The sequence below is a fragment of the Hippopotamus amphibius genome, chromosome 8, assembly GCF_030028045.1.
Source record: "Hippopotamus amphibius kiboko isolate mHipAmp2 chromosome 8, mHipAmp2.hap2, whole genome shotgun sequence".
NCBI classification, from domain to species: domain Eukaryota; kingdom Metazoa; phylum Chordata; class Mammalia; order Artiodactyla; family Hippopotamidae; genus Hippopotamus; species Hippopotamus amphibius.
Window position 1 is genome coordinate 53,261,358 of NC_080193.1, and position 25,703 is coordinate 53,287,060.

A 25,703-nucleotide genomic window follows, 5' to 3' on the forward strand; every position below is an offset into this window, starting at 1 on the left:
CCATTGTGCCACCAGGGAAGCCCTGCATTAGATCTTCATTGCTGTGCGCAGACTTTCTCTAGTTTCGGCGAGTGGGGGCTGTTCTTTGTTGCAATGTGCGGGCTTCTCATTGTGGTGCCTTGTTGTGGAGCACGGGCTCTAGCCGCGTGGGCTTCAGTAGTTATGTCACACGGGAAGTCCCTCATTTTCTTAATTGTGCCTTTTGATAAGTGTGTTTATTTTAGTGAAGTTCATTTCCTCAATTTTTTATTTTATTGTTAGCGAATTTTGTGTCCTGTCATAGGAGTCTTTGCTTATTTCAAGGTTGTGAAGATACTCTTTTCTCTTCCATATGAATATCTCATGGTTTCAGAACCATTTGTTGAAAAGACCATCCTTTCCCTACTGAATTGTAGTGGCTCCTCTGTTGTAAAATGAAGTATTAGTGTGAATGTATTTCTGTACTATCTTTTATGTTTCATTGATGTTTGTCCTTATGCAAATACTGTACTGTCTTAATTGCTGTAGCAAAGTGAATCTTAAAATTAGGTAGAATACTTTTTCATCAGAATTACTTTAGCTATTCTAGTTTCTTTGGATTTTCATATTAGTTTTAGAATCAGCTTGGCAACTTTTACAAAATGCCCGCTGGGATTTTGATTAGGATTGTGTTGAAGTTGTAGATCAATTTGGGGAGAAGTGACATCTTACTGGTATTGTGTTTTCCAATCCATGTACATGATATATCTCTGTTTAGGTCTTTAACATCTTTTAGCAATGTTTTGAGGTATTTTTAGGTAGAGTTCTTGCTCATCTTTCATTAAGTCTTCTACTTAGGTATTTGATTTTTTTTTTGATGTTATAAGAGTGGTATTTTTTTAAAAAATTCATTTCCCAAGCATTTGCTTGGTATATGTATATAAAAATGCACATGATTTTTGTATACTGACCTTGAATTCCACAACTTCGTAACCTCAGTTAGTTTTAGTACTTTGTAGATTCCTTTGGGTGTATTATGTACATAGTGAGGACATCTTTGAGTGCGGACAGTTTTACTTCTTTCCAGTCTGTGTGCTTATTTCTTTTTATTGTCTGATTAGGGCCATCAGAAGTTATTTTTGTTGAATTACTAGATTAATTCTGAACTAGAGTTGTCCTTTCTGGTTCTAATAGTAAGAATATACACTTCACTGGAATTTGGTGTCAGGTGACAGTATCATAACGGAATTGAAGGGGGGATGTTGGAGTGTTGTTTTTCAGTTAAGCTAAATTATCTTAAAAAGTTTGTTTTGGATACAGAACCTGGACGCCCTCTATATTTAATACAACCAAATCTACCTTGAGATAGCTGTTTGGTAAGGTTGACAGCAGTACTTAGAATGCAGGATTAGGATTAGATAATGTTTCTTTGTATCATTTAAAAAGAATATTTCATAATACATTTGCAGCAACATGGATGGACCTAGAGATTATCATACTAAGTGAAGTCAGAAAGAGAAAGACAAATACCATATGATATCACTTATATGGGGAATCTAAAATGTGACACAGATGAACCTACCTATGAAACAGAAACAGGCTCACAGACATAGAGAACAGACTGGTGATTGCCAAGGGGGAGAGGAGGTGTGGGAGGGTTGGATTGGGAGTTTGGGACTAGCAGATGTAAACTATTATATATGAAATGGATAAACAGCAAGGTCTTATTGTATAGCACAGGGAACTATATTCAATATCCTGTAGTAAATCGTAATGGAAAATAATATGAAAAAGAATATACATTGTATAATTAAGTCACTTTGCTATACATCAGAAACTAACACAGCATTGTAAATTGACTGTATTTCAATTAAAAAAATAAAGCAAAAAAAAATTTCAGCTTTTCTGCAGTCTTTAAAAGGGGACTTACCTCTCATTATCTGGACTTCTCCCTCCTGCCTTAGTTTTAGCTTTCACTGCTTTATAGTGGGCATTCTTCCTAGCAAACCAAGCTCTTATGTATATCATTTATTACTTGTTGCAGTTTGAGACTTTTGGTACAGGCCATGTATATCTTAATTTAATACAGGTTAACCTCACTTTAAAGAAACCCAACGTATAAAAATCATATTTTTTAGTATGTATCATACATGGTGACTGATTCTCCTAATAAAAAGATTCAGAATTGTAAATACCTTGCCAGGAACACATATAAAATTTCTTATATGTTAGGTACAGTCCAAAAAATACTTTAAAAAAACTCAGTAACTCGCAGAATCATTCCTTATGTTTTTCCTGTCTAGTTTGGGGTTATCTGTACTTGGAAGTTGCTGAGTTGGTATTTCTGCCTCGTAGTGGTGGTGCTATGCTGTAATGACTATATACCTCTCCAATGGAAGGAATAGCTATGGGAGACTAGAGGGCCTATGGGAAAAATCCTTTTTTATGGTTATGTTGTGTAAATAAGGGGGCTGTTTGGAACTTTTAATTAAAATGTTTTCCAATCAAGGAGTTGCTGTTTAAATGAAAATATTTGAATGTCAAAACTTGATAAAGAAGCTTGCAGGGCTTCCCTCCTGGCGAAGTGGTTAAGAATCTGACTGCCAGTACAGGGGACATGGGTTCGAGCCCTGGTCCGGGAAGATCCCACATGCCTCGGAGCAACTAAGCCTGTGTGCCACAACTACTGAGCCTGTGCCCTAGAGCCCGCGAGCCACAACTGTTGAGCCCTCATAACACAGCTACTGAAGCGCACGTGCCTAGAGCCTGTGTTCCTTAACAAGAGAAGCCATGGCAATGAGAGGCCCGAGCACTGCAACAAAGAGTAGCCTCGGCTCTCTGCAACTAGAGAAAGCCTGCGTGCAGCAACAGAGACCCAATGCAGCAAATAAATAAATAAATAAATAAATAAATAAGCTTGCAGAACCTGTTAAGCAAATAAGTACTACAGATGTCATGTCACTTCAATTGATTTTACAAATTTGCTTTTTTATCTGAAGCAATTTCTGATATTCAGTAATTCTGTGCACTACATAGTGATGTTATTAGATTTGAGATTTTTATAATAAAAATATATTTTATTGTCATGTATTTTTTCTAATTTTTAAAATTTATGAAATTTAACCATTTTCAATTAAAAGTTACTCAGAGATTCTGCTGTTGATAGAGAGGCTGTTGGGGGTTTTGTGGTGTGTGCAGAAGCATGGGATTTACTGTATATTCATGGTTTTATATACTCATCTTACAAAAATTATTTGAAAATTACAATTTTATAAGTCACTCGGTAGTTAATATTCTAGGGGAATTTCTTCTTTAAAGGAACACTGTGATAAATTAATTATAAAATAACTTCTTGGTTTATTCACATATACTTTTTCTTTTCCTTTTATTATGGGGAGGATAAATATAGGATCAAACTTTTAGATTAATGGGCAGAAAAAGGGAACAAAGGTCTGTGGTTAATAAACCTAATGGTAACTATTGAATACCTTAAGGTGGATGTTTTTCCCTTTTTTTTTTTTTTTTTTTTTTGGTTAAATACAGGGTGTATTTACTTCTGGCACATGGGAAGAGAAGTCAGATGAAATTTCCTTTGCTGACTTCAGGTTCTCAATCACTCATCATTATCTTGTACAAGAATTCACTGATAAGGAAGGAAAGGATGAAGTATTAGAAGGTAAGTTTTTACTACATATTTTTAAACTCTTATAAGAGTGATTATAATTTTGAATTATGAATGTAGTTCTCTTAATTAAGTAGTATCCTCTGGAGATATTTTACATATGCAGAGTTGTTTCACCACATCTGAAGTAGAGTATGATCTTTGCGGAAGAGAAATTGGTGCATCATTTATTTGAAAATTAATTAAATCAGCACATATTTATCAAGTGCCTGACATGTGCTAGGTACTCTGCTAAGCCCAATTGCAAAAAAATTTACATTCCAATTTTATTCCTACATAAGAAAAGGCACAAATATTTCAGGCCTATACTTAGAAATGATAATACTACCTGGAGGGTTAATGGGAAGATTTAATAAGGTACTGTACATAAGTACTTATCTCATGCCTTTTCTTGTATAGGAATAAAATTATATTACCTTTTCTATTGTATATATTATTTTCACAAACAAAACAATTTGATAGCATCTGCAATTAGATTCATAAATTAGGACAGATAATTTGACCATGTATACACATATTTAAGACAGTTATACAGCAAAATAAAATAACTAAACCAGAATATGAATATGTATACTTTAGGAATAAGGGAAAGAGGGAAATATATGCAACTTGTGGGAAGTCTGATAATAGTCCAGAGATTTCCGGGTACAACATTCTGCTGATTAATGAAGGAAACTGTTCAAGGTAGAGAAATCTTAAGTGCTGCTAATTTGAAGAAAGATCATATATCAAGGAAAAGCTGTTGCATTAAGAAGGCTTAGAATCAGTGTTTCTGAGATAAATAGATAAAGGAGACTGTGGTATGATGAGAGAAGATGAATGGATTTAAGATAGTTGAGGCATTATTTCTGTGTGTGTATGTATTGCGCAGTTTTAATTTGGTTGTGATTGAAGCTATAACTAATGGTAGGAGTTACAAGCAAACCATCAGCTCAGTTAATTAGGAGATACATGTTTAAAACTATTACCAGAGGTCAGAAGATTTGAGCACTCATCTTTTATTTTGGGGAATTTTTGTTTGTTTTTTGTTTTTTTTTTTACTATTAATAATAAAGCTGGGGCTTCTCTGGTGGCACAGTGGTTAAGAATCTGCCTGCCAGTGCAGGGGACATGGGTTCAATCCCTGGGGTGGGAAGATCCCACATGCCACGGAGCAGCTAAGCCCACCACAGCTACTAAGCCTGTGCTCTAGAACCTGCGCACCATAACTACTAAGCTCACGTGCCACAACTACTGAAGCCCGCATGTGCAGAGCCACTGCAATGAGAAATCCACACACAGCAATGAAGAGTAGCCCTCACTTGCCACAACTAGAGAAAGCCCATGTGTAGCAATGAAGACTCAATGCAGCCAAAATAAATAAATAAGTCTTTAAAAAAATAATAAAATAATAAAGCTGCTTTGAACAATTTGGTGAACATATGCCTTGATTTTTCTTGAGTATATTCTTAGGAGCAGAATTGCTAGGTCTTGTTCAGTGTTTTTTGGGGTTTTTTTTTGGGGGGGGGGCTGTGTTAGGTTTTTCTTGCTGCGCACGGGCTTTCTCTAGTTGTGGTGAACAAGGGGCTACTCTTCATTCTGGTGTGCTGGCTTCTCATTACGGTGCCTTCTCTTGCTGTGGAGCACAGGCTCTAGGTGTGTGGGCTTCAGTAATTATGGCACACGGGCTCAGTAGTTGTGGCTTACAGGCTTAGTTGCTCCATGGCCTGTGAGATCTTTCCGAACTAGGGATCGAACCCGTGTCGTCTGCACTGGCAGGCAGATTCTTAACCACTGCACTACCAGGGCAGTCTCCGAAGTGCGGAGTCTTAACCACTGGACCACCAGGGAAGTTCCAGGGAATATTTTTATAAACAAACATATTCTTTATGCTTTGAATTTATTATGCATTTATGAGTATAAATAATGATCATTGATGTTAGTATCTTATTATGGATAGTAATGCAAGTACTTACAGATACATGGGTTATAAAGAAGGAGATGCTTCGTGGTTTCCCAAGATGGCCGGGGTGAACAAAGGCTAGCCGTGGGAGGTGGTATAGAGTTGACAGACTTCTAAGTATAATTTTGAAGAAAAGTGGGCAGGCCAAGAAGAACAAATAAAACAAGGCTTTCTAGTAAGGGGTGAGGAATATTTTGAGTCATGATTTGGAAGAATGGAAAATATTATAAACATGGGAATAATATATATCAGTATTGCTTTTTTTATAGACTGGCTTTTAAAAAAAAGTTATTTTTATTTTGGTTGTGCCAGGTCTTAGTTGCAGCAGGTGGGCTCCTTAGTTGCAGCACGTGAACTCTTAGTTGTGGCATGCATGTGGGATCCAGCTCCCCAACCAGGGATCGAACTTGGGCCCCCTGCATTGGGAGCTCGGAGTGCCAGCCACTATGCCACCAGGGAGGTCCTTTTTTTTTTTTTTTTTTTTTTTTAAGAAAAGAGAGAGTGAGAGAAACATTGGTCTCCCTCTAACGCTTAGAGTTAGCCTTAGATATAAATCTTTAAGCAATTGCAAAACTATATGGATTAGCAAGACGTGTTATAGAATGATTTCTTTAAATCATATGGCAAAATTCTGTCTTGGAATGAACATACTCACTTTTTCATTATCAAATGTTTCTGTAGATGTTATTCCACAATCTATGCAAGATTTGCTGTGTATGAATAATGACTTTCCTCCCAGAGCACATTGCCTGGTAAGATGGTAAGTATACATTTTACTCAGATAACTTTTAGTATGTATGTCAGGGAGGCCCCAGGACTGCCCCCAGGTTCAATGGTTTGCTTGGAGTTTGCACAGGACTCAGCAGCTCTTACTGTGAGAATTTCTTCCAGTGACAGCATGCCAAGCAAAATCAGCAAAGGGAAAAGGTGCCTTAGGCAAAGTTTGGAGAAGGAGCAAGTGTTTAAGACTCCTTTCCTAATGGAATCACACAGGACATATTCAGTTCCTTTAGCAACAAGTTGTGACAACACATATGAAATGGTTTCTACCAGAGAAGCTTGTTAGAGGCTAAGCTTACAGGTTTTTAATTAGGGGCTGGTCACGTGGATACACTCTGACTGTTACATAACAAAATTTCGGACTCCTAGAAGGAAAACAGGTGTTCAGCATAAACCACATTTTTTGTACAAACAGTTTAGGCACAATAACTCTTATCAGTTAGGGAAAATGGTGAGGTTAGGGAAAATGGTGAGACAACTCTCCAAGTCCAACTTCCCAGATACCAGCCAATGATCAGCCTTGCAAGTAGGCCTTTGTTAGGATAGCAGTCATAGTCCTGCTGTTAATCTGTACTGTCTGTCATAATCTAGGTTGTGCCAAACTATAATTCTGATGACTAGCATAGAACACTTAAATATCATAGAAAACTTAACATGTATTGTTGAAAATTGAATTGACATGAAATGTTGATCTCAAATAGTTACGTGATAACATCAAAACTCTCTGTTATAAATGTGATATGTTAATATAAGAGGTATATCACATTTAAAAGGTCTTTTAATCTTTCTAAAGTTCTTTTAATCTTTTTTTCAGTTATTCTCAGCATCTCTTTATTTTGGAGAGGTTAGTGTTAAAACATACTACCACCAAAATGGCCCAAGTATGACTATATGGTCAAGAAAGGAGATCTAGTTAAAGGAAATTTATATACTGGTTTCAGATTATTCTGTTGGTGTGAGTTGGTCTTTTGATTTTTTTATTAAAGAATTTCTAAGGAAGGGGAAAATGATAGTGTCTGTGTTTGTTTCTTTTTTCTTCATTCCATTGTGATTACTATATCAAGTAGATTATGTAGCATCTTAAAAAAAAAGAAAATTATTTGCAAGTGCAATAAACTGGATAATGTTTCATAATTTGTCCTGTAATTTTAATGTGATCTTTTAAAAACTGTGAACTTAAACTGTGAAAGGAATTTAATAAATTACCCATTTAATTTAATCCATCCAGATTCTCTTTTTTGAAATGTCAGTACATACATTTAACATGACAAAATATATCAGAAGGCAGGTTGCTGTCATAGAGCATGCATATACGTGCATTCATTCATTCAGCAATAATTGACCATCTGCTGTTTGGCCAGACACTGAATTAAACAACCTAATGTTTAATTTCTAGCTTAAGTACTTATTATCTCAGCAACTTTGGGCAAGTTACTTAATTTCTCTGATTTGGTTTCTACATTGATAAAGTCAGAATAATAAATAACCTGTACCTTTGAGAGTAATTGTGAGGATTTTATAAGATAATACATAGTACATATATCAAAATCTCAATGCTGTCATATAATTTCTGTTCAGTTTTTTAATATATATTTCAAAAAAGTGTATTTGACACAGTCCATAGTTAAATATTCATTGAATAAATACATGAAACTTTTCTGTGTATTAAATTAATGAATCACTTGTGATTTATTTCTTTATATATTAATGAAGATCACTTGTTAGTTTTTTTTAATGTTCCCATTTAATTTTTTAAAATTTACTTTTAAAATTAACATACAGGGCTTGCTAGGTGGCGCAGTGGTTAAGAATCCACCTGCCAATGCAGAGGACATGGGTTCGATCCCTGCTCCAGAAAGATCCTACACGCCATGGAGCAACTAAGCCGGTGTGCCCAAAAAAAAAAAAAAAAAATTTAACATACAGTAGTTGACCTTTATTTTTTTGATGAATGGTTCACTGAACTTTAACACATATATAGGTTTTTTTAAACTGCTACCACAGTCAGAATATGGAACAGTTCTGTAACCTCCCCGAAACTCCTCTTCTCCATTATAATGTCTGGCAGTCACTGCTATGTTCTGAGTCACTATAGTTTTGTCCATTTAGGAGTGTCATAGAGATGGAATCAAATAGTAGCCATGTGAGACTGGCTTCTTTCACTCAGCATAATGCTTTTGAGATCCTTTGAAGTAATTTTGTATCAATAGTTTTTCCCTTTTTATTGCTGAGTAGTATTCTATTGTAAGGCTATACCATAGTTTGTTTACTGATTCACCTGCTGTAGTAGGATTGTTTGTAGGATTGGACATTTATGAATAGAGTTGCTGTAAATATTTTTGTATAGATGTTTTATGTGAAACTATTTTCAGTTTACTTGGGTAAATATCTAGGGTGGGATTAAGTCATATGTAAGTGTATATTTAACTTTATAAGAAGCAACCAAACTGATTTCCAGAGTGATTGTACCATTTTGCATTCCCACCAACAATGTATGAGCATTTCAGTTGCTCTACATCTGTAATAGCACTCGGTGTCAGTTTTTTTAGTTTTAGACTTTATAATAGGTATGTTGTGGTATCTCATCCTAGTTTTAATTTGAATTTTGAATGTTTTGTTTGTGTTTATTTGCCATCATATATACTCTGTGGTGAAGTGGCTATTCAAGTCTTTTCCCACTTTTTTTTTTTAATTTTTAAATTATTTGTTTGTTTATTTTTGGCTGCATTGGGTCTTCATTCCTGCACAAGGGCTTTTTCTAGTTGTGGCGAGCAGGGGCTAGTCTTTGTTGCCATGTGCAGGCTTCTCTTTGTGGTGTCTTCTTTTGTTGTGGAGCATGGGTTCTTGGTGCACAGGCTTCAGTAGTTGCGGCTCGTGGGCTCAGTAGTTGTGGCTCTCAGGCTCTAGAGCGCAGGCTCAGTAGTTGTGGCTCACGGGCTTAGTTGCTCCGCAGCATGTGGGATCTTCCCAGGCCAGGGCTTGAACCTGTGTCCCTTGCCTTTGCAGGCAGATTCTTAACCACTGCACCACTAAGGAAGTCCCCATTTGCCCACTTTTTAAATGAGTTGTTTTCTTACTGCTGTGTTTTGAAAGTTCTTTATATAGTCTGAATACAAATATTTTCTCTAGGCAGTAGTTTCTTTTCATTCTCTTACTACTGTCTTTTCCAGAATAAAATTGTTAAATTTGATAAAGTACAGTTTATCATTTTTTTACTTTATGGATCATGCTTTGGTGACATGTCTGAGAATGCTTGCACGAGGTTACAAAGCTTTCTATGATTTGAAAAAAATATGTAAACTTTAAAAAATTTTGGATTATTTTAGGTTTACAGAAAAGTTGTAAAGATAGTACAGACTGTTCCGGGATACCCTTCACTTAGTTTCGCCTACTGTTAGAGTTTGTATAACATGGTATGTGTGTCAAAACTGAGGAACTAACATTGGTATGTTATCATACAGTAAACTTTATGTAACTAGTTTTTCCACTAATGACCATTTTTTGTTTTGAAATCTATCCTGGGATACTGCTCTGCATTTAGTTACCATGTCTCCTTAGTTTCTCTAGTCTCTGTTCTGTGAAAATTCCTGTCTTTTCTCATTTTTCATCACTTTCAGCTTTTGAGGGGTACTTTAGTATTTTGTAGAATCTCCTTCAGTTTGGGTTTGTGTCTTTTTAAAAATTTTTTTAAAGTAAAAAAAAATTTTTTTATGGTTACACTTAGGTTATGGCTTTTGGAGAGAATACATGCCATATATCAGGTCATGTTATCATTGTGACTTATTCACTAGTGACATTAACTTTGATCACATGGCCAATTCTGTGTTTTATTCTAAAAGTTTTACATTTTATATTTAGAGCTATTATCCGTTTCAAGTTGACTTTTGTGTAAGATTCTTCTTTTGCACGTGGATGTTTAGTTGTTCCAACATCATTTGTTGAAGTTTCCTTTCATCGTTGACTTACTTATGACCTTTGTCAAAGACCATTTGGCCATATTTGTGTGGATTTGTGTCTTGGTTTCTTTAGTTCTGTAATAAGTCTTTAAATTAGGTAGTATAATAAGTCTTTGAATTAGGTAGTGTGATTCCTTCAATTTTTTTTTTCAAAGTTGTTTTGGCTCTTCTAGCTCCTTTGCATTTCTGTTTACACTTTAGAATTGGTTTGTCTGTATCTACAAAAAGTCCTGTTAGAATTTTGATTGGAATTACTTTGAGTCTGTAGGTAGGTTTGGTGGAGAATTGATATGTTTACTATGCTGAGTCTCCCATTTTATGATCACGGTTGGTCTCTTCAATTATTTAGGTCTTTGATTTCAGCACACGGATCCTGTATGTTTTTTTAGATTTATATCTAATTATTGCTTTTTTTTAAAGGAGCTATTGTATTATTTAAACAGTTTTCATACCCAGCTCTTTGTTGCTAGTATGTAGGAATATGACTAATTTTTGTGCATTGACCTTATACCCCGTGATCTTAACTAAATTCAGTTATTAGTTGTCAGAGGAGTTTTGTGATATCTTTTGGATTTTCTTTGTAAAAAGTTATGTTGTCTGTGAACAAGGGTAGGTTTATTTCTTCCTTTCCAATCTCTGGGTCTATTTTTTTCCTTGCCTTTTTTAACTGGCTAAGGCTCCAGTAAAATACTGAATAGGAATGGTGAGAGTGGACATCTTTGTCTTGCTCCTAATCTCAAAACATTTAGTCTTTTACCATTAAGTATGATGTTAGGCATAGTGTTTTCATAGATGCTCTTTGTTAGGTTGAGAAAGTTCTATTCCTAGTTTGCCGAGAGCTTTTATATGAATGGATGTTGAATTTTGTCAAATGCATTTTCTGTTTAAATTGATATGATCATTTGTTTCTTCATTTGATTTTGGTAGATAGCTAATTAGCTTTGCATCCCCAAGATGAACTCTACTTCTACTACTTCGTGGTGTAGTTTGTATTTGTGCTTATATGTGTTGCTGAATGTGATATGCCAATATTTTGTTGAGGTCTTTAGTGTCTGTTAATGAGGAATATTGGTCTGTAGTTTTCTTTTGTTTTAGTTTTCATGTCAGAGGAATGCTGGCCTCATAACATAAATTGGGAAGTATTTTGTTCTCTTCTGTTTTCTGGAAGAGACTGTGTAAAATTGATGTTATGTTCTTTAAATATTTGGTAGAATTTGCTGTTGAAACCACCTGGGCCTGGAGTTGTTTTATTGAAATGGCAGTCTCTTCTACAGTCCAGGCTTTAAGCAGAAATCTTAGTTCCAGTTCCTTGCCTCATGTGCACCCCTATCCCTGAGGGGCCATTCTAAACGTTACAACCTCTGTACTGTACTGATTTGGATGATGGAGAGTCCATGCAGAGACAATGCTTGATTAAATGTAAAGGATACAGAAGGAAACTGATGTGTTTAGGGTACTTTGTAGAGAGATTGGTAACATCATCAGAAAAAATAATCAGCTTCTTACTCTCAGTGCCTCATAAGCAAGGGATTTTAATATCTGAGTGATATTAAACACTTCTGGAAGCATCGTTTCCAGACCTAGCTTTATTTATATTTATTATGAGCCTAGGGCATTCTTGGACATAACCTAGCCTGGATACATGCCAAAGACTACTTCTCCTGGGCTGGTCATACCGTACCAATCTCAGAGTGATAATAATTCACAGTATCAATGCTAAGTTAAATACTTATTCTCAGACGTAAACAGACTTTTCTTCCATCACTCTCAGTTTGTCTAGGCTATCGAAGCGTGTTCAGTTTTGTAGACATCTCTGTCACACTAATAGGCTTTTAGCATCTAAAAGGTTTATCCTGTAAAATCTCAATCCCCAGCCCCTAGCTGTTAGGGCCTATACCCAGAGTTGATTATTCCCTCATTTTCTTCAGAGTCACCTTTGCATGCTTACTTCTGCCTTTCAGTTCCCTCTTTGTTTCTGTGACTCAGGAATCTCCTTTTTATTCTTTCAAGTTTAGCTGTGTATTTTAAAAACATTATCATATCTTATCAGGTATTTTGGTGTGTTTGAGGGGAAGGGGGACTATGTCATTTCAATCTGCTGTATCACTTCCAGTTTTTTATTTAATTTTTCTTCAAGATTAGAAGGCCAACAACCAAACTTTTTTAATTAATTAATTTTTGGCTGCATTGGGTCTTTATTGCTCTGTGCGGGGTTTCTCTAGTTGTGGCAAGCGGGGGCTACTCTTTGTTGTGGTGCATGGGCTCTAGGCACATGAGCTTCTGTAGTTGTGGCTCGCGGGCTCTAGAGCACAGGCTCAGTAGTTGTGGCGCACGGGCTTAGTTGCTCTGTGGCATGTGGGATCTTCCGGGCCCAAGGATCAAACCCATGTCCCCTGCATTGGCAGGTGAATTCTTAACCTCTGTACCACCAGTGAAGTCCCCAACAACCAAACTTTTGAGAATTATTTGAAAATTCGGCATATTGAAAGCATGTGTTTTATTCAGCAAACATTCTTTTAAAACATTCACTATGCTGCAGATACTGGGATATGAAGGATAAAATGTGGTCCCTGCCTCAGTAAGCTTTGGATGTAGAAGATGGATAGAGATGAGGGAACAAATGGCAACACTGTTGATAAGTGCTCTCCTGGAGGGCAGCACAGGGCTTGATGCAACGTCATAGGAAGGACTGCCTTTCCAGACTGATCTGGTCAGGAAAATCTTTCCAGAAGAGGTGATGCCTCACCTGAATCCTGCAAGGCAGTGAAGTTAGATGAAAAGATATTCAAGGCGGAAGAAGAGCATTAGTAGAGGTGATGATGCCAAAATGAACTTCAAACCTGCAAGTAGTTTGGTAAGCCTGGAGTTTGGCAGCTGAGGGTGGAGAATGGCAAAAGATGAGATAGTGTCTGTGTTTGGAGCCTAATGTGAACTGGGTACCTTAAGAAGATTCCATAATGTTCTCATACTTAGTTTTTTTATCAAATTTTAAAATTATAATTGTTAAAAGTGAAAATTTTCAAAGATACAAATTAATCACCATGGTTCTTGGCAATTGAAGAATAACATACACAGAAGTTTTCACCTATAAATATTTCATTTTTTTAATGGAACTAAAAATAATAAAGCAGACACTGAAAATTTGAAGTATTATGCAAAATATGTATTTATACCATGCATATACAATTAGTAAAGACCGACACTGTCAGAATGAGAAAAACTTAATATATGATTAATTAAACCTTAGAAAATGGAGCATTTATGTCAAATGCTGAATTTTGATGGTTCAGGTTTACCAGTCTGCATCTGTTTTGATATCTCCTAGTTTGTTTTTATATCAAGTATCTGCCAGATTAGCTTTAAGTCTGTTTAACTTTTTTAAGGGTATTTTATAAAACTGGTCTTAAAAAGGTAAGTGGGCATGATTGTTACTGAACCTGGACTTGGGTCTGCACAACAAAGCCAATCTACTAACACCATGTTGTGGTGAAGGAAAGCGCAGCCTTTATTACAAGGTACCAAGCAAAGAGAACAGACAGCTCATGCTCAAAAGACCCAACTCCACCATGGCTTTCAGGGAAGGGTTTTCAAAGGTATCATGTGGTCCATGATCAGCTTGTGTTCAGTTCTTGGATTGGTTGGCATCAAGGTGAAGTTTTACACATCATCAATCTTCTGGCTCCAGTTAGTTTGGGGTCTTCATGCTTGGGGTTAGCAGTTTTCGTCTGGCAGGGGTCTGGTTTCTGTAAAAACAGCTTAGGAATGTGTGTCAGACCTTTACATCTTTCAGGGAACTGGGAGTGTGGTGACTCTGCTGTGTGGCTGATTTATAGTCTAAATTGTTACCAGTTTCTTGGCCCAACATCTTTTGTTTCTACATGCTCACATTTCCTAATAATTAACTCTTGAGCCAGCCTTTTGAGATTCAGGGGAGGTCTGGGAGATTAAAGCAAAAGGCTCTTCCTTCAGAATACAGGGACATAGGGGCTGGTTTACAGTTTTATAGTCTAGGCAAGGTAGTTGATTATTTTTTAAAAATTATTTATTTGTTGGGTCTTCATTGCTGCGCATGGGCTTTCTCTAGTTGCAGTGAGTGGGGGCTACTCTTCATTGTGGTGCACGGGTTTCTCACTGTGGTGGCTTCTCCTGTTGTGGAGCACTGGCTCTAGGCATGTGGGCTTCAGTAGTTGCGGCACGTGGGCTCAGTAGTTGTGGCTCTTGGGCTCTGGAGCACAGGCTCAATAGTTGTGGCACACGGGCTTAGCTGCTCCACGGCATGTAGGATCTTCCTGCAGCAGGGCTCAAACCCGTGTCCCCTGCATTGGCAGGCGGATTCCTAACCATTGCACCACCAGGGAAATCCCAAGGTAGATGATCTTAATGATGTGATTTGTTGGCTGATTCTCTACCTCCTTATATGCCTATCCTTTATATACCTTCTAATGGCTGATCCTGAAACCATCATTAGAGATATATTCCCTTGATTAGTTGTTTTTTTTTTTATAATTTTATTTTATTTTTTTAATAAATTTATGTATTTAGTTTATTTATTGGCTGCGTTGGGTCTTCGTTGCTGCACACGAGCTTTCTCTAGTTGCGGCGAGCTGGGACTACTCTTCACTGTGGTGCATGGGCTCCTCATTGTAGTGGCTCCTCTTGTTACAGAGCACGGGCTCCAGGCGCATGGGCTTCAATAGTTGCGGCACATGGGCTCAATAGTTGTGGCTCATGGGCTCTAGAGCACAGGCTCAATAGTAGTGGCACACGGGCTTAGTTGCTCCGTGGCATGTTCCGAGAGCAGGGCTCGAACCCATGTCCCCTGCATTGGCAGGCAGATTCTTAACCACTGCGCCACCTAGGAAGTCCAGTTGTAATTCTTTATTTGAAAAAAATATAGCTCTAGAAATGACACAGACATTAGCCTTAGTAGACATTTATGTCCAAATGTAAATTTGTGAGATATTTTTTGAGCAGAGGGTGTGGTAGGCAGGATAATGAACTACCCTACCTCCTAAAGATGTCCACATCCTAGAACCTGTGAATATAGGTTATGTGATAAGAAGGAATCAAGAGAGCAGTTGGAATTAGGGTTGCTAATCAGCTGACTTTAAGATAGGGAGACTTTTCCTGGATTATCTCAGTGGGCCCAGTGTAATCACAAGAGTTCTTAAAAGCAGAAAAAAGAGGTGGGAGATAGTGTCAGAGTGTTGTGATGTGAGAATAACTTGGCCTGCGTTTCCTGGATTTGAAGATGGAAGAAGGTCATGAGCCAGGGAATGAGGGTGTCCTCTAGAAACTGGGAAAGGCAAGGAATGGATTCTCCCTTAGAGCCTCCAGAAGGAACATAGCCTTGCTGACACCTTGATTTAGACTGGTGAGATTTGTATCAGACTTAGAACTTACAGAACTGAAAGATAATAAATTTGTGTTGTTTTAAGCTGCCAAGCTTGTGGTAATTTTGTTACAGCAGCAATGTGAAAATAATACAGAAAATGAGAGGATAAGTGTTATATGCTTGGGGAGAGTTTACTGAGATTGGAAGAATACACTGAAAGTACAGCTGGGTTTAACTGAGGACAAATTTTGTCTCTGTGATTTTGCCTTTGTCTAGCCTGGTCTTTGGGCCTTCAGCTTCAATCACACTTTATTGGTCACCACAAAGAAACAGCAACAGCATAAGCAACAGTGCGTAAGAAATCTTGTCATCTGTGTAGTTGAATAATTACGATAGCTTTTAAAAAAACATTCATGTATGTGATTTTAATGTATTTTTTTTCTAGTCATAGAAAGAGGTACATGTAAAAGAACCTGATGGTTTTGAAAGAATGGTATTTAGCCCTAAGGACCTGTAAAATTTACAGTTCTTATTCTTTCAAAAGCAAATGTTTAGAGGACTTCTGGTAACAGTGACATGAAGAATTGTCAGTTCCTCTATGGGAAAAAAAGTATGAAACTGGAAAAAAAAATAATCAAAACAACTATTTCAAGGCACCGGGAATAGCCTAGAGGCAGTTCAGTTAAGGAGCATTTATTATTGAACAACTGCTACAGCTCAGGTAAGAATAGAGGGAACTTCTGACCCTTTTGCCTGTGGCTGTTTCTGTCACCTCCCCCTCTTCTCCCCAATCTTTGTTGATAAGAACTGTAGCTTTCCAGTCTAGGTTGGCCATGAAAACCATCAGCTCTATTGCCAGATGGACACATTTGATTCTGGATGGAGGGCAAAAGCCTGTGGCTTTGCCAACTAAAAGTAGCAGACTCAATTGAGAATGGGTGGGGAAAACCTGTACTTTTGCTAGGTCAAGATTGCGCACCTAGTCCAAAGCCAGTGGTGGATTTTTCAGAAATTTAACGGGGAAATTCTGTATGAAAGCCACAGAAGAGCTGGATACACTCTGTACACATCCCTGTATGATGGGGAAACTACATGTGTGCATGGGAGACCCAGGAGAGCCCTAACTTGAGAACTGGTTGCAACTTTGAATGCATTCCCCAACCCCCACACACAGATCAGTCAGCAGAAGGAAAGCCTTATGGGCTCAGCTGTTTGAGCACAATCTGTGCCCAAATTACTGATTTACCACTAAGCTACACACACAAGGGCAGCCCCTAGGAAGTCAGGCTAAAAAATAAGAATAAAATTACTGAATAGAGACATAAATAACAGAACACTTTGGGGAATACAGATTGCCCAGTTGCAGTCTGCAATTTACTAAACACAAACAAACAAAAAAGAAACTAACAACCTTCAGAAAGTTAAAACAGGAAATGATTTTACTACAATATGTTATCTAAATGTAATTTTCAACCACAAATTGATTTGCAAGGTCACACAGGGAAGTGTGACCTATGTGCAACTAGAAAAAAAGTCAGTAGAAATGGACTCTTAGTGGGTCCAGAAGTTGGATTTAGCAATAACTTCAAAGCAGTTACAAGTGTGTTCAAAGAATTAAAGGAACTGTATTCAAAGAATTAAAAATAACTAACAATGAGTGAAATAGGAAATCTCAATAATTAGAAACTATAATAGAGAACCAAATGGAAATTCCTAGCATTGAAAGGATAGTTGAAATAAACTTTGACCAGATATGCTCAAAAGCAGATCCGAGGTAGCAGAATAAAGTGTTGGTGGATTTGAAAGATTAATAGAAATTATCCAATCCAAAGAATAAAAGAAGATTGGAGAAAAATGAACATAACTTCAGAGATGTGTGGGTCAGTATCATTGTTCCAAAGCATACTTGTAATAGGAATCCCAGATAAAGAGAAAGAAAAGGGGAGAGAATATTATTTCAGAAGTAATCGCGGAAAACTTCCCAGGTTTGATGGAAAAAAACTTTTTTTTTCCTTTAGGGACCCTGGAATCTCAGTGAACTCCAAGTAGGATAAACACAAAAGAGAACCACACCTAGATACATTCTAGTCAACCTGCTGAAACCCAAAGACCAAGAGAATCTTGAAAACAGCAAGAGAAAAATGACTCATCATGTACGAGAGGACAATACTCTTGCTGACTTCTCGTTAAAAGCAGTGGAAGTCAGAGGGCAGTACAGTGACATTTTCAGAGTGCTGAAACAAACAAAAAAACTTCAACCAGTAATTCTATAGCCACCAAACTAACTTTCAAAAATAAAGGTGAAATAACAACATTGTCATATAAACAAAGACTGAGAGAATCCATTGTAGGCTGACCTGCCTTACTGGTAGTATTAAAGAAAACAGTAACTTGGATCAACAGGAAGGAGCGTTGGAAATTCTCTAATAAATACAAAAGATATGTTCTCTTATTTTTTAAAAACCTAAGATTGCTTAAGCAATAACTATAGCACTATATTTTTGGGTTTGTAACGTGTATCAATAATATATATGACAACATTGCACAAAGGAATAGGGGAGGAAATGGAGCTATATTGTATAAAATTGCTAGATTTTACCAAAATTAACCTAATAGTGTTACTGAACCAAACTTGGGTTCATTTGCCTGTGTGCAGTAAAGCCAGTCTACTGACATTGGGTTGTGGTGAAGGCCAAGTGCAGCATTTATGGCCAGGTGCCAAGCAGAGTCCAGGGCAGCTAGTTCTGAAAAGACAGGAACTCCCTGAAGGCTTTTAAGGAAAAGTTTATAAAGATAGGGTAAGGTCTGTGGGGTGTGTGATCAGCTCGTGGACATTCTTCTGATTGGTTGGTAGAGAGGTATTTGGAAATCAGCATCCTGAACGTTCTGGTTCCATCTGGTCTAGCCTCTTCATGCTTGTGGGCCGCATACAGTTAACTTTTTTCACCTGGTAGGGGTTTCAGTATCTGCAAAACAGCTCAAAGGACAGGGCTCAGAGGATTCCTCCCTTGAGGAGGAATTAAAGGTCCTTGACTTTGTTTATGGCTAAACTATTATTATTTTGTCTTGCTTGACTGTTTCTTTCTGCATTTTCTCACTTTTCTGATTAAATTTATTCTTTGACTAAAGTTTTTCTACAAAAAGGCAGGCAGAGGACTTGGGTGGGAGTCCATTTCCGGGAAGGGCTAGAGGGCCTAGAGGGTCCTACTTGGTTAAAGTAGATTATAAGTTAAAGATACAGAATGCAATATCCAAGGATCATTGTGGGGGAAACATTGAAAAATGCAGTTGTTTATTGAACACTTCCATTTTCTCTTATTTTTGTAGATGCTAGGGGTTTAAATATGTCTAAGAAATGGTTTTTTATTGTTTATCACTACCATTTTTGGTGATCCAGTATTTTATGCATATCCATATTTTACGCAGATACTATTTGAAGAGGCTCTGAGTATATTTGTTTCTAGAGTAATACATGTAAGGATTTTAAAATTGTAGCAAGCAAGAAAGAAAATGCATTTTAAAAGAGACTGAAGTGAGTGGTAGATTGTCCTACCTTTCTCAATCGGAGGATGTGATGCTAAAGTGCATTTATATTTAAACTTAGTATTTAGTATACATATGTAATTGGTCAGATAAAACAGCTCTCTTAGTAAGTGTTGCCATAGTGGGATTTTTATTTTTGATGTTGATACATTTTAGCTCCTAATAAATTTAAATCACTAAACTAGTAGCTGTAGGAAATATAAAGATTTATTATTGAAACTCATTATCTTATATCACATTCCTCCTCCACTTTTCCCACTCTCTCTTCCCCATCCTTCCCGTTTCCACATACACAAAAATGGGGGCTAAAACATCTCATGCTTTTTAATTTTGGATAACCAAGCAGGAAACCATGGGAAGTGTGGGTTATGTCTGTCATGTACTTTTTATAAGTGTATGAGTTATACGTACATGTATTTCTGTGGTTTTGATTTGGGAATTCTTTTTATATGGATTTTACTATACATACTGTTGTGATATATATTGATTTTTTTCTCAGCATTTCATATAGCCTTTATATTATTAAATTCAGATTTACCTTGTTTTTTTTAATGACTATAAAGTTTTCCCTAGTATAGGGAGGTACTGTAATTACCCATTTCTCTGTTGAAGGATCTTTAAGTTGTTTCTAATTTTTCACAATTAAACTATTATAACGAAGATCATTGTATATATATCTTTGTGCATTTGTATGAATGTTTTTGTAGCATAGATATAAAGAGATATAATTAGTTCAAAGTTTGTGAATTTTAAATTTTGATAGATTCAGTCTTTTTGCCCTCAAGAAATGTTTTGAAAGTTTATACCACCACCTGTGGCATATTCCAAACTCTTGCCAACACTGGAGCTTATCAGTATTTTATGTTTTTTGGAAATTTAATAGGTTGTGATATCTTGTTTTATTTACCTAATCACTGTTGAGGTTGAAAATATTTTAATAGAATTATTAGCCATTTATATTTCTTATTATTGGAAATATATATTAATTTTGCTCATTTATTATATTTAATTTTTTTTAACACACAACAAAATTTACCATTTTATCCATCTTTAAGCGTACTGTTCAGTGGCATTAAGTACTTTCACATATTTGTGCAACCGTCACCACTTTCCATCTTCAGAACTTTTTCATCTTCCCATGTTGAAACTCTGTACCCATTAAAGAATAACTCCCCATTCCCTCCTGTTCTAATACCTGCTAAGTACCATTCTACTTTGTGCCTCTATGAGTTTGACTACTCTGTGTACCTCATATAAGTAGAATCATAAAATATTTATCCTTTTGTGACTGGCTTATTTCACGTAACATAATGTCTTTAAGTTTCATCTGTGTTGTAGCATGTTTCAGAATGTCTTTCGTTTTTAAGGCTGAATAATATTCCGTTGTATGTATGCCCCACGTTTTGTTTATCCATCCATCAGTTAATTGATACTGGGTTTATTTCTGCCTTTTGACTGTTGTCGATAATGCTGCTGTGAACATTGGGTGTTCAGATATCTCTCTGAGTCCATACTTTTAATTCTTTTGGGTATTTACCCAGACATGGAATTGCTGGTCATCCTGTGTGTAAATTTTTGAAGAACCACTGTACTCTTTTCCATAGCAGTTGTACCATTTAACATTTCCACCAGTCATGCTCAAGAATTCTGATTTTTCCATATCCTTGCCAATACTTCTTTTCTGTTTTGTTTTGCTTTTTTTAGTCATAGCCATTTTAATAGATGTGAAGTATCTTATGGCTTTGATTCACATTTCCCTAATAATTAGTAATGTAGGCTACATCTTTTCATGCGCTTATTTGCAATTTGTATATCTTCTTCAGAGTAATGTTTGTTGAAATCCTTTGTCCATTTTTAAATGTTTTGTTGTTGATTTTTGCTCATTTTTTAAAGCTCCCACCTAATGTTCATTTACGTAATGAAGGCATGGTCTCAGGCTCAAGTAGTTCTAGTAGGAAAAGTAAATCAATGATTTATATTGATCTTTTAAAAAAAATTAATTCCTTGATATTGCCATTAGGAGGCTTACCAAATGTAATCAGGTTTCTTGACAAAACCAATGTACATAAAAACAACCTAACTTTTTTCTTAGGTATAAATGATATATGATGTTATATTAGTTTCAGGTGTACAACATAATGATATTTGTATATATCGTGAAATAATCACCTTAGTAATTCCTGTTAATATCTGTTAGCATACATAACTACAACTGTTTTTCTTGTGATGAGAACTTTTAAGATTTTTTCTCTTAGCAGCTTTCAAATATGCAGTACAGTGTAATTAACTATAGTCACCATGCTGTATATTGCATCTCCATGACTCACTTTATAACTGGAAATTTGATCCTTTCACCCATTTCAGCTGCCTCCTGCACACCACCTCTGGCAGCCATCAATCTCTTGTCTGTATCTATGAGCTGTGTGTTTTTTGTTTTTTTGTTTTTCTTTAGATTCCATATGTAAGATCATATGTTCTTTGTCTGACTTGTTTCAATTAGCATAATGTCCTCAAGTCCATTCATGTTGTTGCAAATGGTAAGATTTCATCCTTTTCTATGACAGAATAATATTCCATTATATGTGTATACCACATTTTCTTTATCCATTCATCCATCAGTGGATACTTAAATTGTTTCTGTATCTTGGCTATTGTAAATAATGCTGCAATGAACATGGGGGTGCATATATCTTTTTTTTTTTTTTTTGCATATATCTTTTTGAATTAATGTTTTCATTTTCTTTGGATAAATACTCAGAAATAGAATTGCTGGATCATATGGCAGCTCTATTTTAACACTTTTTGGAGGCACCTCCATACTGTTTTCCCTTCTGGCTGCACCAGTTTACATTCCCAACAATAGTGCTCCAGGGTTCCCTTTTTTCTGCATCGTTGCCAATACTTGTTTTTCTTTTCTTTTTTGATGATAACCACTCTAAAAGGTATAAGGTAATATGTCACTGTGGTTTCTATTTACATTTCCCTGATGATTAGTGATGGTGAGCATCTTTTCATGTACCCATTGACCACTTGTATATATTGATCTCTTAAAGATAATAGTAATAGGAAAAATACATTCAAAATCAAAGAAGAGAGCATATTTAACAGGGGAATGGCGTGGTATTTGAGGTAGATCTTCAAAAAAAGAATCCATTGCTATTCCTTGATGGCAATTAGGTAGGGGAAACATTCCAGGTAATGGAAATAGAGATGTAGAACATCAAATTTTATTACAGATAAATAGAAAGCAGTTCACTTTGGCTTGTTTCTTGTGAATAGGAGAATACACTGGAACAGTTTTTATGTGTGTGGTGAGGGAGGAGGTGGTTTGGCAACAGCTATCAGTGTTAAAGATACAGATGTTTTATCCAGAAACTTAGCTTCTAGGAATTTGTCCCACAGATACAATCTGTAGAAATAAACTGTTACAATAGTGTTGCAACAGCATAAGACTGCAAGCAAAGTACTGATCAGTAGGGGAGATGAGCCTTTGAAAAGAAGGTACAAAAAGTATATAATCTAATCTTCTTTGAGAAGAGGATGGGTAAATGGATGGATAGAATAGTTCTGGAAGAATGACCAACAAACTGTTGACAGTGGTTTCACTCTAGTGCCTGGCGATACCAAGGCAAAATATTAAGTTGTTTTGTTTCCTTTCGTCTAAAGACATTAAGAAAAGAAAGAAGAAAACTATATTTAAAGACCTTTAGAGCTTAAAATTCTCTGGGTTCTTTCCAGTATTTGATGCTGCTTCTACATAACTAATTTTGATTTCAGGGGTAGGAGGGTGGAGGTGAGGTGAGAAGATGAAATAAATTTTTGTCATCTAAACAGTAAACAGATTATGCGTTGGACTTTAAAATTTTTTAAATCTTGTTTTACTGCTCTTTTGGGGGATTTCTTGAGAATGGTCATAAAAATAAGCATTCATAACTTTACATAGAGTTAAAATAAAATAGGCAAATGAGTAATGACATTAAAATATTATTAAATAAATATACATTGGGGAGTAAATAGGATAGGAGTTTTCAGGAGGCAAGATCACTAGTTTGACTTTAACATTTTTGTAAATTTTGGCTACATATTTGTGGTTTTTAGAGAACTTGTCAACTAAATGAGAAGTTTTCTTTACTGTAGGATATTGTAGCAAAAGTAAGCCATTTTATGGTAATTTTGTGATTCCTATCTTCTATTGAGTAAAAGAATATAAGAATTCCTTAATTAGGATACTAGAGTAAACCATGTTCTCAGACAGCACAAGTACATCATGGTTGATAATTGTTTTCCTGACACTTAGGGAATCTGTTAAACTTTTTATCTTTCCACATTAGCGGACTTAATATTATCAGTTAATTAACTCAAGATGTCAGTGGTGGCTCTCATCTTTTATTTTTGTAACCTACGTTTTAAGACAAAACTGTTATTTAAAGTTTTTTACTTTGTCATTTCAGTACATTGCTCCTAATTTGTAAAGAATAGAGAGAAAAGGGACTTCCCTCGTGGTCCAATGGTAAAGAATCCATCCTGCAGTGCAGGGGATGCAGGTTCGATCTCTGGTCAGGGAACTAAGATCCCACATGCTAAGCCCGAGTGCCTCAACTAGAGAGCCCATGTGCCCCAAAACTACAGAGCCCCATGTGCTCTGGAGCCCGCATGCCACAACTAGAGAGAGAAAAACCCACATGACACAACTAGAGAGAAAGGAAAAATAAAAAAAACTTGCACACCACAACTAGAGAGAAGTCCAAACGCCGCAACAAAAGATCCAACATGCTGCAGTGAAGATCCTACATGCAGCAACTGAGACCCAGTGCAGCCAAAAATAAAAAAAAAGAATAGAGTGAAAATAGATGAATGATGGGAAGTTTTCACAAATGAAGGAAATCTAGGTTGTTATAGATTCAGTTGCCATTTAAAGAAAGAAAGGAAGAAAGATAGAAAAACCTGTAGTCCAAACCTAACTTTCCATCAGGGAAATTTTTCATGTTTCTTGAATAAACTTTTGTATTCTAACATTTTCCCCTGTTTAATGTTAGTGATTCCTTTTTATTTTTTTTTTAAGGTATGGACTCCGAGAGTTTGTGGTAATCGCTCCTGCTGCAAATAATGATGCTGTTCTCAGTGAATCTAAGTGCAATCTTCTTCTGAGTTCTGTGTCTATTGCTTTGGGAAACACTGGCTGGTAGGTGGACATCTCGAAAAACATTGACATGAGTTTTAAGAACTATTTTAAATTATAATTTATGAAGGAAAATGATTACTAAATGTTAGGTTTTTGATTATAATTAGGATTAATACTTGTATATTATTATATTGGAGTAAGGTATATAAGGACAAACTCAACAAAACCTTTAAGGAAAGCATTTCTAAAGGGAAACTGTACTGAAATATTTAAACTGTACATGAATATTTAAAATGAAGAATAAATTGTACTATTTTTGTATTTTGCTTCCAAATGTTTGGTTTATTTAAATTTTGATGCAAAATATAATTTTAAAACTTGATGACAGAGCATCCCCTTGTTTAGCCTCAGGTAGGAACATGCATTCAGGTAACTCAAATTTTTTGTTTCTCTGCATACATCTTCAAATGCTGTGAAAGCGCTACAAGTATTGATTTTGAGATTACCAATAGATTTCAGTGAGTAGGCTAATTTGAGGATATGGAAATCCTTGAATGAGGAGGATAACTATGTCCTCAGATAATAAAGTAAAAAATAATTTACCACTAGTGTGGGTTTAATTTGTATTGTTTAAAACTCTGAGTCAAGTTTTATTATGACCTTAGAAAACCTAATATGGTAGGATGGATCACTTTTATTCAAGAAAATTTTTATTTTGCTTTTTTATGACTTTAAGCCATTTTAAAATAATTTTCTGACTACAAAGCACCACTAGATGGTAATTTCTTCAGTTTATTAGTGTCAGGAGAAAAGGAACTAAGAGTGTCTTTGTTTTAAATATGTCTGTGGAGTATTCCTTGTTTAGTGCTTTTAAATATTTGAGGTTAAAATAATGCAATAGTGGAAAAACTTGTGTTTAATGAACTTACAGTCTATTCCTATTTAATTATGTCCTACAGTCAGGTGCCACTCTTCGTACAAATTCATCACAAATGGCGAAGAATGTATGTGGGAGAATGTCAGGGTCCTGGTGTCCGAACTGATTTTGAAATGGTTCATCTTCGAAAAGTGCCAAATCAGTACACTCATTTATCAGGTCTGCTGGATATCTTCAAATCAAAGATTGTGAGTTGGCATTGATGTTTTCAGTCTTATCTGGAATCCAGATAAAAGCAGTAATTTGGTAATTTTATTGATTACATAGAAAATATCTCTCTAATGTTGATAATTAATTATTTAGAAGAAAGATATAATCGACTATATAAATTATTGTGTATGTTTAAAGAAACAAAGTATCCAATTAGATTTTTAGTGTCCTAATGCTAAAACTGATTTTGTTTGTTCAGTTGGCTAACATCTGTCTCCTACTGTAACTCTTTATACTC

General features: G+C 35.9%; 1 protein-coding gene across 6 annotated transcripts in view; it reads left to right on the forward strand.

Moving 5' to 3' along the window:
* The window catches only part of RAB3GAP1 (RAB3 GTPase activating protein catalytic subunit 1), a 114,523-nt gene that overhangs the window by 35,701 nt on the left and 53,119 nt on the right, over positions 1-25,703 (forward strand). For 5 of the 6 annotated variants that reach the window (XM_057744498.1, XM_057744499.1, XM_057744500.1 and 2 more), the window contains exons 4-7: positions 3,502-3,634; positions 6,264-6,342; positions 24,259-24,378; positions 25,278-25,443. In XM_057744498.1, coding sequence (XP_057600481.1) covers positions 3,502-3,634; positions 6,264-6,342; positions 24,259-24,378; positions 25,278-25,443 — 498 coding nt within the window. The remainder of the gene's footprint in view (positions 1-3,501; positions 3,635-6,263; positions 6,343-24,258; positions 24,379-25,277; positions 25,444-25,703) is intronic. The other variant, XM_057744504.1, reaches the window with a different exon arrangement.